This window comes from Lepidochelys kempii, chromosome 15 (genome assembly GCF_965140285.1).
Source record: "Lepidochelys kempii isolate rLepKem1 chromosome 15, rLepKem1.hap1, whole genome shotgun sequence".
Taxonomy (NCBI): Eukaryota; Metazoa; Chordata; order Testudines; family Cheloniidae; genus Lepidochelys; species Lepidochelys kempii.
In genome coordinates, this window is record NC_136394.1 from 8,825,175 (window position 1) to 8,840,430 (window position 15,256).

At 39.9% G+C, this 15,256-nt stretch overlaps 1 protein-coding gene across 4 annotated transcripts in view; it reads left to right on the forward strand.

Annotated features, from left to right (window-relative positions):
• FBXW8 (F-box and WD repeat domain containing 8) overlaps positions 1-15,256 on the forward strand; it is a 62,890-nt gene that overhangs the window by 11,189 nt on the left and 36,445 nt on the right. For all 4 annotated transcript variants that reach the window (XM_073313063.2, XM_073313059.2, XM_073313060.2 and 1 more), the window contains exon 4: positions 441-529. In XM_073313063.2, the coding sequence (XP_073169164.2) occupies positions 441-529 (89 nt within the window). The remainder of the gene's footprint in view (positions 1-440; positions 530-15,256) is intronic.

Consider the following 15,256-nt stretch of genomic DNA (forward strand, 5'->3'; position numbering starts at 1 on the left):
CCATAGCTCCTGTGCCCTCTATTCATGTAATCATCACTTAAAGACCCGGTCCTTCAGTCCTTGCTCTTGGGACAAGTCCCCACTGGAATCAGTCTATGCATGTGGTTCCGTACCCTTCTGCAGCCCATCCCAATTCACCTCTTAATTTGATGAGAGAGAGAGATGCTTTTAGTCTGTAGCAGTCTACAGCTGTCTCTTTCATAGTAAAGCAGTGTCATTCTTCTTCTTATTGAGAGAATACATGGGGAAGTAGAGACTCTGAAATGTATAGGAGATGAGCAGATACTGGATGGCTGTTCTTTCCTCTGACCTCTACTAAAATGGGCAGTGTAACCTCTTGACCCATAAAAAAGCATTAGGAAGGCCTGGGCTTCTAGGAGAATCTGGTGTTAGATGAACCTATTACAGAAACAACAGTGTATCCCTGTATTTCTGTGCAGAACCGCATCGGTGCTGTGAGCCAGCTACAGTATGAGTTGGGTAAAGTTTTGTGTGATGTGCATTCTTGTGATGGAGTTGCCATTGCTGGGTAAGTATGAAATTGTTTAATGTTTGTATAGTCTTCCTCATTGTGAGCTCTTGCGTGCTGTATCTTGACTAATTCACAAGCAAATCCAGACTGACATAATAGGGAGAAGTTATGTTTTCCAGCAGCTCTTTTCCAGTTGAGATGTACTGTCACCAAGATGAAAGACTGTTGTAATTCTCTACTGCAAGTCCTCTTAGAAGTGACACTTAAATTAAAAAAGTTGACAGTTAAAAATTTTCCCAACTGAAAGAGTTAGCAAGCTGAGACGGGTAAGACTGACTAAGGCTTTGCTTTTGCGTGTTTTTAGCTGCACCAATATAAACACATAGTGTAGATGAGTTGCTCTGGTGTACTTGAGGGTAAGCTGCACCAAAAGTCACTTTTTACATCAGTGCAGCTTTCCTTGGGGAGTCACTTTTTACATCAGTGCAATGCATCTGAGCTACACTATTGCTAAAAAAAAACCTCCCCTAAAATACCTCAGCCCACCCACCCCCTCCTCAAAAATACAAACAGACAAAAACCAAAGAAAGCCCCCACCCAAACAACAACCAAAAAACAATGTTGGCAAGCTCAAATATGAGACAGTGTGGGGACCACAAGTGAAGGAAGAGAGTGGAAGGAGGTTGCTGGATTTTAAGGAGAGACAAGTGTAGGAGACTTCTATGTGCAACAGGTTGCATGATAGTCAATAGTTTTTGTTTTTTTTTTAAAGTACCCAATATTGAGAGAAGGAAATGAAGAAAGGAAAGAGGGTTGGGAGAAGTGTTGGGAACAAGATAGGTTTAGTTAAATCAAACTAGTGAAAGCAGTACGAGCCTCTAATGCAGATACACTAGGGTGACTTTTCTAGTATAGACAAGGCATAAGAGACAGAATTAAACAGTTAAGGATGTGTAAGGCCTTGAAGGTGAGAACAAATGTTTAGTTGGATGTAGTAAAAAAAGGTGAATGGATTCAAGGGAGAATGATATAATGTAAGTGGCGAGAGAGGAAGATAACTGCAGCCGTGATTTTTGGAATAAACTGTAGTGGAGAGAGTTGTGAATGAAATGGGAGGCCAGAGAGGAAGGGGTTATGGTAACTAAGACATGGACAAGGCTTTCAGTAGTGAGGATAGAAACAAATGGACTGAAATTAAAAGAATGGACTGGCATCTTAATATTCAACAGGAAGAAGCAACATGATTTAGCAGGAGCTGGGATGTTGAGGGAGGAAAGAACTTACTTTCCTTGTTTGTTATTGTTGTGCCTATTTTGAAATGATCACTGCAATACTTAGATAAATTGAAAGGTTGTCTAGGTTCATTGTAATTTCTGTATATACCTTTGCATCTTCTGATTAAATACAACTATTTATATTGCACTGGTACCTGGAATGTGTACAGTGCAGAACAGACCTATATGAAAATAGGACTGCAGTTTTTGTTACTTCTCAGATACAACTCTTCCTGAATTACAGGAGAGATTCTTGTGTTTCCTACAGGAAAGAGTATTCCAGCGGAACTATTTTTCTTTACTTTTGGAAGCACTTCATTGTTATGATGTAACCTTATTTAAGATGCAGACCTAAAGACTTAGTTTTCAGGAATTTCATTAATATTTGATTCTTCCAGCTTTATTGGCACCCTTGTTTATTCTGCTATGATTATTTATCTGTACAGTACTCTGAAAGTGTTTCTGATTCTGAGAACATCCCAGACTTGCTGGTGAGATTACCCTGACTATCCCAATGGATGTATGATTTTAAATTTACACTAGTTATATTTCACAGGTTTTGTAATTATTGTCCCTTTAGAAGAAGTCACACTATTAAATAGAAATGATGTTGTGGGAATAGTTAGGACACCATTAAAGTGTCGTAGTCCCATAGTACATCAACATATGACGTTTTATGGCAACACTTCATGTTAGTGGTACGTTTATGTACAGTGGGACTAGAGAAAAATGCCTAAAAATGACACCCCACATACCAAATACTTCAACTGGTTATAATAAAGGTTGCTCCAGATCAGCGGAGTATGAAGGACTCTTATAAACTTCCCATGCAAGATGAAATATCTTTGAATTGTATGGCTGTGCATGTGAGCTGAGATCTAAATCAGAAGGCAATGAGTGGAAAGGCGATGTTACGCAAATGCTTATCAGGTCCCTCTTCTGCTTGGGGTTGTCCTTCTTTTCATGGCTTTAAAGCCCTCCCCACCCCAGTTTCTATTTGTATGTTCCCTTTTGTAGCCTATTCCTTAGTTTTTCTTCTTTTCTTAACGTAGTCATTTTTATTTAATGTCATGATGTTTGTTCCTTTGCAGTCACTTCAACGGTTGTGAGTCTGTCTCTAGCAAAGTGGCTGTGTTCCTATTAGCAGGCCCAATATATTCTGTGATCCCACGTATCATAAATATAAAGGGAAGGGTAAACACCTTTAAATCCCTCCTGGCCAGAGGAAAAACCCTTTCACCTGTAAAGGGTTAAGAAGCTAAGATACCCTTGCTGGCACCTGACCAAAATGACCAATGAGGAGACAAGATACTTTCAAAGCCGGGGAGGGAGGGAACAAAGGGTTCTCTCTGTCTGTGTGTTGCTTTTGTGGGGACCAGAGCAGAAATGCAGGTCAGAACTCCTGTAAAGAGTTAATAAACAATCTAGTTAGATATACGTTAGATTCTGTTTTGTTTAAATGGCTGATAAATAAGTTGTGCTGAATGGAATGGATATTCCTGTTTTTGTGGTTTTTTGTAACTTAAGGTTTTGCCTAGAGGGATCCTCTATGTTTTGAATCTGATTACCCTGTTAGGTATTTACCATCCTGATTTTACAGAGGTGATTCTTTTACTTTAATTAAAATTCTTCTTTTAAGAACCTGATTGCTTTTTGTTCATTGTTCTTAAGATCCAAGGGTTTGGGTCTGTGTTCACCTATGCAAATTGATGAGGATTTTTATCAAGCCTTCCCCAGGAAAGGGGGTGTGGGGATTTTGGGGGGAAAGACGTTTCCAAGTGGGCTCTTTCCCTGTTATTTTTGTTAGACGCTTGGTGGTGTCAGCAATAAGGTCCGGGGCAAAAGGTAAAATAGTTTGTACCTTGGGGAAGTTTTAACCTAAGCTGGTAAAAATAAGCTAGGGGGTTTTTCATGCAGGTTCCCACGTCTGTACCCTAGAGTTCAGAGTGGGGAAGGAACCTTGACACCACAGTGGCAGAATTTGCTGTGAACCCACTGCTTGCTGAGCTACTGTGTTCCAAAGTTTATGCCGTCTTTCTTTCTACGTGCCTGTTTGGAAGGTTTTCTTCACAACCATAAGCAATAGAAATTGAGTGTAAACTGATGTAGTTATACTGTCCGCAAACAGCCTGTTTGCTACTTGCACTTCACTCTTATTTGGAATGTAGGCTACCTGAGAACATCCCTTTAAAATGCCATGCACACAAGTGTATTCCAGGTATCTGATACAGGGGTGGCCAACCTGAGCCTGAGAAGGAGCCAGAATTTACCAATGAACATTGCCAAAGAGGCACAGTAATATGTCAGCAGCCCCCCATCCACTGCCCCCAGCACCTCCTGCCCACTGGCACCCCGCCAATCAGCGCCTCCCCCTCCCTCCCCATGCTTCCCACCTGCCACAATCAACTATTTTGCAGTGCGCAGGAGGCTCTGGTGGGGAGCGGGGAGGAACAAGGGCATGGCAGGCTCAGGGGAGGGGGCAGGAAGGGGTGGAGTGATGGCAGGACCTGGGGCAGAGCAGGGGGTTGAGCAGTGAGCACCCCACAGCACATTGGAAAGTTGGCATCTCTAGCTCCAGCCCCGGAGTCGGTGCCTATGCAAGGAGCCGCATATTAACCTCTGAAGAGCCGTGTGCGGCTCCAGAGCCACAGGTTAGCCACCCGAATTCGAATACAATTTTCCAGAAGAGAAGATGCATCTGGCATTCTACCAATGACATTCAAGTTCTGATTCTTTCAAGATAGCACAAAATTTCATACCACCCTAAAACTGCCCAGCTGTTTTTAAGAATTGTTATTTAAACAAGACTACTGGTACTGCTTTCACAACCTGTAATCATGTTTGCCATTTATACGGTGTGTTCAGCTTCAAGTCTGTGGCATTTTTTCCCAAGTATCTTGTCTTTGTCTCTCCTGCTCTTTTAAAACAGGTGGTCTGTGGAGCTTACAGTTCCCAGTTCCTTCTGTCTGAGTTTTAAGAAGTTTTATTTCAGAAGGTCTGTCCCCAGGTATATTGATATTTTCAGATTTTATTTTTCTTACTTTTTTAATAGCAGTGTTTCTTTTTAAATGTTTAGACAGACAAGGTGGGTGAGGTAATCTTTATTGGACCAACTTCTGTTCATAAAAAGGCAAGCTGTCAAGCTTAGACACCATCGTCTTCAGTAAAAGTAGGAATAAAAACAAGACATACCTACAAAAAAGTAGCTGAAACTTACCAGTTGCTAACTATATAAGAAAATACCTTACCATCCTCATGTGATGAACAGAAGTACCTAAATATGCAGCTTTAATTGAAATAGGTGGTTCTTGGATTCCAAACATTAAAAAACCGCAAAAAAATCCTTTATAGTATTGTGGTTAATGGCGTCACATCTTTCAGATTTATAAGTCATAAAACTATAATGAATCCAGTGATCAATATTTAGCTGTTGCATCCTAGTAGTGAATGAGTAGTTTAATAGCTGAGGTTAACAGAAGTCAATTTACTTCTGGGTGTAAATATCAGTAATCTTTTACATTTAATGATTGTGTCTCCAGCCCTGCAAACACTTATGCTTAGCATTACACATGTGAATTGAATGGGACTCATCATGTCCCTAAAGTTCAGCATGTGAGTAACTGTCCACAGGATTGGGACCTTAACGATTATTTTTTATAATCTTAAAACTAATTTTGTAATTAGTGGCATTTGAATCAATATTTTATTGCTTTGGAAACAGTGGCACTTAGCACGCTAAATGTTATAGCGTCATTTTGTGGCTCAGCTTCATCACCCCTCTGGAAGAAATAAATACAAACTCTAGATGCTTCACTATACTGTCTCTTATATGGAAGAAAAATGGAATAGTACAGCTCTTTAATTTGCCATAGAGGGTTTTTAAATTTGTCTGAAAAGGAACGTGAAAAGGTTATAGACAAACAATTCTAAGAGGATGACTTACCACTGTTACCCTGAATTGTGTTTTGCAAACTTTATTGTTAACCTGACTAAACTCGTTCAGGAGTATGCAGTCATTTGGAACCAAGTAGGTTGAGACATTGTCTTCCTGCTTCCTGTAAGGAAGCAAAATATGAACAGATTGGAACTCACTTTTGTATAGGGAAACCCATAATTTATCTTCCTGCCTTCCACATTCTCTCCATCCTGCTGCCAATACCCAAACCAGAAGATGGCACAATATCAAGGACTGATTTAGCACAGCTTGAGCTGTGGGTTGAAGGAGGCTGCTAAGATTTCTTCTTTCTAAAAGAACCTTGCATTTATGGCTTTATCAGATAATTCAGTCTGGCCTGTGTGTGGAGCATCTTGTGTTTATCATTAAAATTTTATCTAGTGGTTACGATGCTTGTTTTCTGGGTCAGACCTTGAATTCCTTTTCATTTGAGACAGTGATGTTTGTGGTTACCTCACTCCCAATCAATGTTGTATACACCAGCCTTTCTACAGTTACTTGTCTCAAAGGATCCACTTAAAGAGACGCTGGCCTTTCAGCCACCCCCAGTGTGTCTCTTGAATATAATTGGAGTTTTTGTTAAAATGTAAAGGTCAAAACTGACCTAAGCAGTAGCTTATCTGTATATGTGTATCTTATAAATTGTCATGGAAAATGTTTCACAATTTCTGAATACATTAGTTTTCAGTATATGTTTGACTGTTATGCAGTAAATATCTGTAGCACACCTGAGTTCTGCAGCAGTTCTTTCCTCCATCATTACAGTATTCTAAAAATATCCATCACAATCATCTAAGCTAATGTATACCTGCATGGTAATCTCTACATTAATCTCCTTTGCTAGTATTGACATACCCTATTGGACATTGTAGTCAGTTGTTACTCACTCCATTTTGCAATCACAATGAATCCCTGAAGCACAAAAACTCAAAGCCCTACTTGACAAGTTATTTGGAGTTCATTAGATTATGAGCTGTTTCTAGGTAAAGGATCCTGCCAGTATCGCAGAGCACTGCTCTGGTAGTACAACAGCGGTTGTTTTATTGCTGCCTGATAGGCTCTATGTGGGATGCTTGGGTGCAGGCATCCTTGAACTGTGTTGCAGGCTCCTTTCAACTTTCATATCTATATGAATACTCACTTTGCTGTGGTGTCTGCCTCCTCTGTCCCTCCCCGTGTGCGCGCACACACAGAGCCCACCAACAAAGAAAACTCCCTGATCATCCTCTTATTAAGGATTTTTTTTCCCCTCTGTGCAGCATGACACCATGTCTGTGGAAATAGTACTTTCTTTGCCATTGGATTTTCTGTTGTACATATTTTTGAAAACTTTACACGTCAGGTCCATAAACAGTGAGACCACTTTTCCAACAACTGGGAAGGGAAGAGATGAGGCCTCTGATGTTTAAATTTCTTTGTGTTGGAGAAGGGATGGTAGAAATGTTTTCTCTTGTGAGGGTTACACATGCTTGTGTGTGGGGAGTTAAAGACATAGGTGAGAGGTTTTTCGCAGGAGTGGGTGGGTGAGATTCTGTGGCCTGCGTTGTGCAGGAGGTCAGACTAGATGATCATAATGGTCCCTTCTGACCTTGGTATCTATTACTTCACGTTGTGTGGCACAAAGTTTTTTAACCAGGAGTGTGACGTATAGAGTCCCTGCATTACATGCAGCATAGGCTGGGTTAGTGTCCAAAGGCCACCCAACATCCTGGAGTCGTTCTTTATTTTTAGTTATGAGCCACAAACATAACCCTTAGCCTGAGCTGGTTATTTCTAGGGTTTGTTCCTGCAGGACATCCTGTCTCACCTCTTAGCTTGTTTGTTGCTGGGAGTGGTGGAGAGATGCTCTGTTTTTATCCTCCTATCTGCTCTGCTCTAATTTTTGGTTTTCCTTTAAGGTTCAATAGATGCCTCTCAGAATGTATACTGGTAGCTAGTCACACCTTAACTGAAGGGGCAGATTTGTTTGAAAACATAACAAAGATGTTTCTCCAAAATATTTAGTCATTAAATTTGAATATACATTAACAAACAAAAGTTTCAAACTCACTAAAATCCCTTCCCCTTTTAATTGCTCAATTTTCACTCTCTACACTTGTGATGTCACCATTTCAGTAATTCTTTTTCAGATGGGGCAGGGTCTGAATGCAACCCCTGCCCCCCCGAAAACCAACAAAAACCCCAGAAAGGAGACATTTAATAGATCAAGAAACCTTTCAAGTCTTTGTCACTAATGATAAAGAAACAAAAATGGCCCAACTTTAATATTGTTTCCTTTTGCGGGTCACCTTTCAAAGGGTTGAAAACAAATGACATCACAAGTTCAGATAGGATTACAAAACATGCAAGGTAGTTCAGGTTACAAGTGTATTCACTTCACTGCCACCTAGTGAAAAAGAGCCTTTCAGGTGAAACTGGCAGGAGAAACCTGAGACTGGCTCTTTGTAGAAGCTCCCAGTCACTCCATTTTGCCTGACCATTAAGCTGCTGCTTTACCCAAAGCTTTTATCAGATTCCAAGGAGTGCATGGCTGTTTTGAATGGCAGTAATGTCTAATATTCCCCGATCTGCAACAGTTTACTTCATTTTATAAAGCCCAATTTTCTGCTGGGGCTAGATTAGTTTGTCCTGACTTTAAAATTACATTAAATAAAAAACACATTCATATATTTCATTTTAAAGTTATAATAACCTTATACCTTCTGGGCTGTTACAAATGTTGCCTTTTCAATTAGCACTTTCTCCTCTTACCTAGCATGTTAAAAATTTGCATATCTTGCTGATGTAAGAACACGTTACTTCATATCTTCTTAAATCAAGCTATCATGTCTCTCTTGTCCCCCACTGAAGTCTGAGCAATTATTGTATGTTTCTTACATTGTATTTTTGTCTCCTTTTGAAACTATTATGCGGAAGTACCAACAGCCCTCCTCAGTGATACTGTGGCAGTGAGGTGAATACCAGCTATGGTTTCAGTGGCTTTGCAGCAGTCCAGCACTGTTAATTAAATTGGTTGTCAGGGTACTTTCTTATTCACGCCAAGCAAAGATTATACTGAAGTAGAAAACTCACATCATTTAAAAAAAAATTTAAAAAAAATCCTGTTTCTCCTTGGATTTAAGGGAGGAATTATAATCAAATTTTAGAATCAAATTCGCTGTAAAATATTTTTTATAAAGACAGATTGCTGGCTCTGAACAAGAAATGTCCTGGATGCTATTTAACACTTCTGTTTGTTCCAATTACCTTGGGATATAAGCTGCATGCACTTAATAAATTGACTGAAAAGTTGTTTAATATTAGTAGCTTTTGTAAATATTTCTGCATGCTCTTTTGAAATGCTATTTTGATACACCCAGTACAGATTCTCAACAAAAGAACACCGTGCCTTCTCCAACAGCATGTCATCAGGTGCTATTAGCTCCTGTTTTCTAGGGGTTGGAGCAAAGTGATGCCCACAGTTAATTTGCTGGGTACAAAGTCGCACACACTCTGATGCCAAAATGGTCCATACTTACCGTTTGGCTGTACACTGAGACATCTGTCTTGACTAATAATAAGCCACTCAAAACTAAGTGTGGGATGGAATTGTGGACATTAAAAATGAAAAAGATAATTCGGCTTACCAGTTGCAAGGTTTGTTCCCTGTGCTCTTCACCTCTCACCTCCAGGTTTGTCTAGCGTTCTTTTAAATGATGGGACTTACACCGTTCCCCTTTCCTGATATTGAGTTTAAATTTCCTTTTCTTATTTTCATCCTGTTCTAGTTATACTCTCTTGTGCCTTCCTAAATAATTCCTCCCTGTCTGTCTGTCTGTGTCTCTCTCTATGTACGTATATATGTATATATGTAATAAACTATGTTTACAGTGGCAAAATGAGTATCCAAAAATAACTGCTAGTAGAGAAAGCTGGAGCATAGGTAAGGATTGGGCATTGTTATCCCTCTGTCATCTAACTTTCCTCTGTGCAGGGTCAGAAGACACGGATACACAGACCCAAGCTATGCCTAAACTACAGCTTCCACTGTTTCTGACAGCAGTGAAGATTTCAGGGTTTTAACTGTCTAAATATACCCAAGGCCATAGAATCTGTTTAATCACTCTGTGTGTGTTGCTTTTTGATGGACTCCTAACTTGTCATAATTTTAATGAGGTATTTGAAACTGAATATATAATCTGTCACCTTGTTATATGGGCCTTGTGGAAAGTAATTGTCCTTAGCACATTAGGCACACACAGACTAAAGTGCTTGCCCAATTTCCCTATCTGTAAAATGGGTATAACAGCACTGCCCTACTTCATGGGTCTTGAGGATAAAACATTAAAGACTATGAGGCACTCATCTACTACAGTATTGGTGCAATATAAATACCTAAGAAGACATAGGATGATTTGAATGAGCAAGGCTGGGGTTTTTGTGGACTGGATTTGCATGTTTAACTGACTCTTGTTCTCAAAAAAGAACACCCCCGCCCCCCCCAAAAAAACAAAAAACCCAAAAACAAATGCTATGAGAGAACCCACTGACTAGGTACCTTCATTAACTTCATGAAGGACTGGTTAATTACTGTTAGTAGAATAAAGATGAAAGATTTGAGATGTTCAGTGCAGCATGACAATACAAAGTGCTCATTATTATTTAACTTGCTTATCAACAGGCATCTGTTTAAACTTGGTGCTATGACTGTGGATCATTACTTGAGCAAAACTCCCACTGACTTCAGTAAGAGTTGTGACTTAATAAGGATTTCATAATCAGATCTTTTGAGTATTAACAGATGGTCACTGACTGCCTGAAACGAAGTTGTTGGGGTTTTTTTGCTTTGTTTTGTTTTGTTGATCACCACAGGTATCTGGAAACAGAACAGAGTTTGCCTTCTGGAAATTAAACCTAACTGTGAAGCAAATTTTTTTCATTTTTTTTTGCTACATATTCTTTAGAGGAATTATGAGAATAGTAAATTGATTTGTGAGCCTGCTTATTAGAGATCCGTGGTGTTAAACCATTCAACGATAGCTGTGGAGTGATGTACTTGTGGTAGCCCAAATCGAGGGTCTATACCAGTATCCTAGAGAAACAGAAAACAAGTGATGGCCTATATGACCTATTTGTTTGGAGTGAAAATCTGTCCTGCCAGCACTGAGTACATTAAGAAGGAAACAGTTTGCCTGCACTGTTGCCATGGACTGAATGAACAAATTCACTACTGTTTTGAAAATGCTTCTGCTATCAGTTTTTCTTCTGTGTATTTGTTAGCTTATGTATTAGTTGCAGTTGTACTTTGCACAAACACTAATTAGACAGCCATCAACACTGAGGGCCAAAGGCTTACTAACAATGCAACTGTGATAGCAGTGTCTTAATTGGTTGAAGGTAATTGCCATTAGGCAACCATAAAGACATCTGGGGCTCTGGAGAGAGATCAGTCTTCCTCCCCCTTCCCCAAATTTGTTCTGGCTCTTGCTATCCAATATAGTTAAGCTTTTTCAGATCTGATTTTGTTTTTGCCCTTATGAAATTGTCTGTTTCTTCAGTACCACTTCATTAGAACGGTGTCCAAATTCCACACCTCCACTTCCTTCCACATGTGCTGCATTTCAGTGCCCACTGCTGAGTAAGCATGAATACCAGCTGAAGCAAGCCACAGGTTTTTCCTAGCCACCTGTCTTCCACTTTCACAACTATAAAAGAGAGAAAGGAAACTATTGCTTACCTTCTTGTAAAGCTGCTGCCAGTAAAAAGCAGTTAAATTATTGTTTCCATAAGTAAACAGATGGAAAAAAAACCCCTCATTCATAGGGTGTGCATTCAACTTTGACTGTAACACTTTTTGTCTTGGGCTAGTCAGTTAGGCGTAGAGTGTTAAAGGTATTTAGGCTTTGCTGCACTGATTGTCACAATGCCTAACTGATTTAGGAGCCTAAATCCCATTTTCAAAAGAGATTAAATGGATTTTAGACTTCTGAGTGCCTGAATCTTTTGTGAAAATGAGATTAAAATGCATTACCAAACATAATATCAGAATAAATAATACAGTTATGGAAGGTTATGTTCAGTATATCCTACAATAAGGAGAAGTAGTAGGAGAAAGGCATTAAGACATTGTTTTTTAGCAGTATTAAGTGATGAGGTAGGTAAGGGCTCTTCTGGTTAGCAGGAGCTTCAGAAGCAAAGGCTGTCTCATCACCATTGGCAAAGTAGCAGAACGGGACACAGGAAGTGGGTGCTTGTTGAGTGCTAGGTGTGGCTGGGAATTAGCTAGAGGAAAGGTCCTTAAGTTTCAACAAGACCACAGAGTGAATAAAGTGTGTGAGATCTGAAACTGGATCTTGAAATGCCTTGTGAGCCAATACTAGTGTTCAAGGATGGGGAGCAAATACAGAACGTTCAGCCACTCTTTAACATAGGATGCCTTGTAGAGTAAACTATTTTCAACGGAGTAGGTGTTTAAATGGCTCTGTTTCACGGAAAGTGAGTATGAATTTGATACTGAATTCAACAAAACAGCAAGGGCAAAATAAAAAACGGCTGAATGATACCCATACCATAGAAAATAGCACCTATTTATTGCTTTATTAAAAATAAATTAGAGGTTTTTTTCCTGGCATAAAGCAGTCCAGATGAGCTTTAATTGTCATCCTTGTTGACAGTCTCAGCAGAGAAGCCACCATGTGAATAGGCTTAAGAGTTTCTGTATCTAGTCTGCGTATAAAGGACTTCATTTTGTAGTGCTCTCAGTTTAGCATAAATCATCAGAAGAATATTTACATGAGAACCCTAAAAATTATTGGGGTGGGAGAATCTTTAATAGATTAATTCCAGCATTGCTATCATCTAGGAGCAGATTATTTACTGTGCAGTGTACTGTTCTGCTGAGCCAACCTATGGTAGGCGAAACAGCTACATGAACATGAAACTTTGCCGTGTGCAACAATCCCTTGATGTAAAAATGAATTGCTTTAAGTAGAAAAGCTGCTTTTCTTTTCTTCTAATACTTTAACAATGTTTATGGAGCTAACATTGAGACTGTATTGTCCTTTAGAATAGCATTAAAGAAGCATTGTTTTAAAAACTCCTTTTCACACTGGAATCTCTGCAGTTTCACTGTTAAGGAATCCAACACCAATCAGCTATTTTTATTCTCTAATGTGTGGTAGCATGTTTTAAGTTGCAGAGTGCTTATCTTGCATGCTGTATAGAGAAGTTAGGCATAGTGCTTTTAGAAATATCAAATTGTTTTTTTTTTCCTCCTCTAATTTTGCTTAAACCTTCAGTCTCCCACTCCAGTCTCCTGCACTTTTGTTTTACATTCACACATCTGAATAAGTGCCAACAAGTATGCATTTGTGTAGGGAGAGATGCTACTGTTTTTCCTTCGGTTAATCATGGAGGTAAATATTCTGCTGCTCAGTGCTGTCAGCTCTAGCAATATGTGGTATCTCTTAAAGCTCCAGCTCCTGGAGTGATGTGATTACAGGAGAATCATACCTTTCATTTAAAAAATAAGATAAGTTTTTAGCCCTCATGTTTGGGAGGTGAGAGGGGCTTGGAAACATGAATCCCTAGAGCTCAGACAATAGAATGGAAATTAAAGACAATGCAGACTTCATTACTTTTCAGATCTCATGAGTTGGGGGTCCTGACTTATAATTTTTGAATGCTTGGGGCTGTGAATACTGGCTGCTGCCTGCTTCTCTCATGCAGTGGATGAAGATTTACACACAATTCCAGTGCCTCTTTCTGCGGAGTTAGGATTCTGCTACTAAAAGAAAAACTGTAGCATCTGTCGCTTGTTGCTTCTGAGTGGGAAAATTCCATTAGCAGGAGTTTCTGTTAGGAGGCCGGAGGCAAGTTATTCTGGGTGCCTTGATTTTTGGGTGTCCAACTTGAGACCTGTTGTGCTGAGCACCCACAACTCCAGTTCAAGACCATGAGAGCTGCAGATTCTCAGCACCTCTGAAAATCCAGCCCAAGGTGACTCGGTTTGGACAGTCGAGATCAGTGGACAATTTTGAAAGGTTTGGCCTTCGTGTCTTGGGCCATGGAGACGAGATGGTCGTTTCACCACCCCTCCACCTCCATTCGTGGAGTTGCTGCGCCCATATCTTCAAGGAGTATCTACTGGAGGCGTTCCACTACACGTATGGTCTGCCTTGGTCATTTGGCTCCAACTCTTCGGGCAGAAATGGGGGCAGTGGCTCAAGGAGAGGGGGTTGGTGGGGGTGCTGCCAGTTTTTCTCTGGTGGGAGAGAGCTGCTTGAGTCACGGTCTCAGTGGAGACCATCTAGGAGAGGAAGAGAAACCATTGCTTTCTGTTGATTAATATCCCATCACTTGAGATGTGTCGAACTAGAACAATTTCCAGAAAAAGGAAAAGCCATCACTTCATCGGTGCCATAGCCCCAAATGGTCTGTCTGATTAAGTTAGAGCTTTCTAAAATATTATATTCTGGGCAGGGACTCTTAATGTTACTTACAAATTAATAATAGTAGAAAAATATTTTTTACAATAGCGCATAGAGGCTTCAATTGAGATGGGTGCCCCATTCCGCTTGGTGCTGTACAAACACATAATTAAGTCAGGTTTCAGAGTAACAGCCGTGTTAGTCTGTATTCACAAAAAGAAAAGGAGTACTTGTGGCACCTTAGAGACTAACCATGCTCAAATAAATTGGTTAGTCTCTAAGGTGCCACAAGTACTCCTTTTCTTTTTATAATTAAGTCATCGTTTCTGTCCCGAAGAGCTCATAATCTATACAAACAGGATGGGAGAAAGGAAACTATATTACCCCCATTTTGAAGATGGGGAACTGAGGCACTGAGAGATTAAATGAGTTGCCCAAGGTCACTCAGTAAATCTGTGGAGCAGCTGGGAATTTCTTGGATCTCACAAGTCTTAGGCCATGTCTACACTTAAACGCTTACAGTGGTACAGCTGTATCGATGCAGCTGTGCTGCTGTAAGAGCGCTTGTGTAGCCACATTGTGCTGACGGGAGAGCGCTCTCCCGTTGACATAATCAAACCAGCTCAACAAGGGGCAGTAGCTATGTCGGTGGGAGATGCTCTCCCACTGACACAGTGCTGTGCACACAAGCACTTATGCTGGCAAAATTTATGTTGCTTGGTGTGTTGTTTTTTTTTCACACCCTGGAGATATAAAAGATTTGCTGACATAAGTGCGAGTGTAGACATGTCCAGTGCCTTAACCACAAGACCATCCTTCCTCTCATTTATCATTAGTGGTATTTATTTTTATTACTTATATAGCAGAAAAAGCATGTTATGCACTTTATAAACAAGGAGAAGCCAAGTCCTCTGCCCTGAAGAGCTTCTAATCTCATGAAAAATTTTATTCTAAAAGAAACTCCTCTGCAAAAAATTGGGGTGGATGTAAAAATTGATGAGAAAGGGAATTGTCTTCTGTTTGTAAAACACTGTTTGGATCTAAGCACTATAGAAAAAGAGATAAATAAACTGTTTTTAGAGCTTTCACTGTTCCAGTCCTACTGTGATTCCATATTAAACACTAAAGTGCACCATTCCTTTATTTT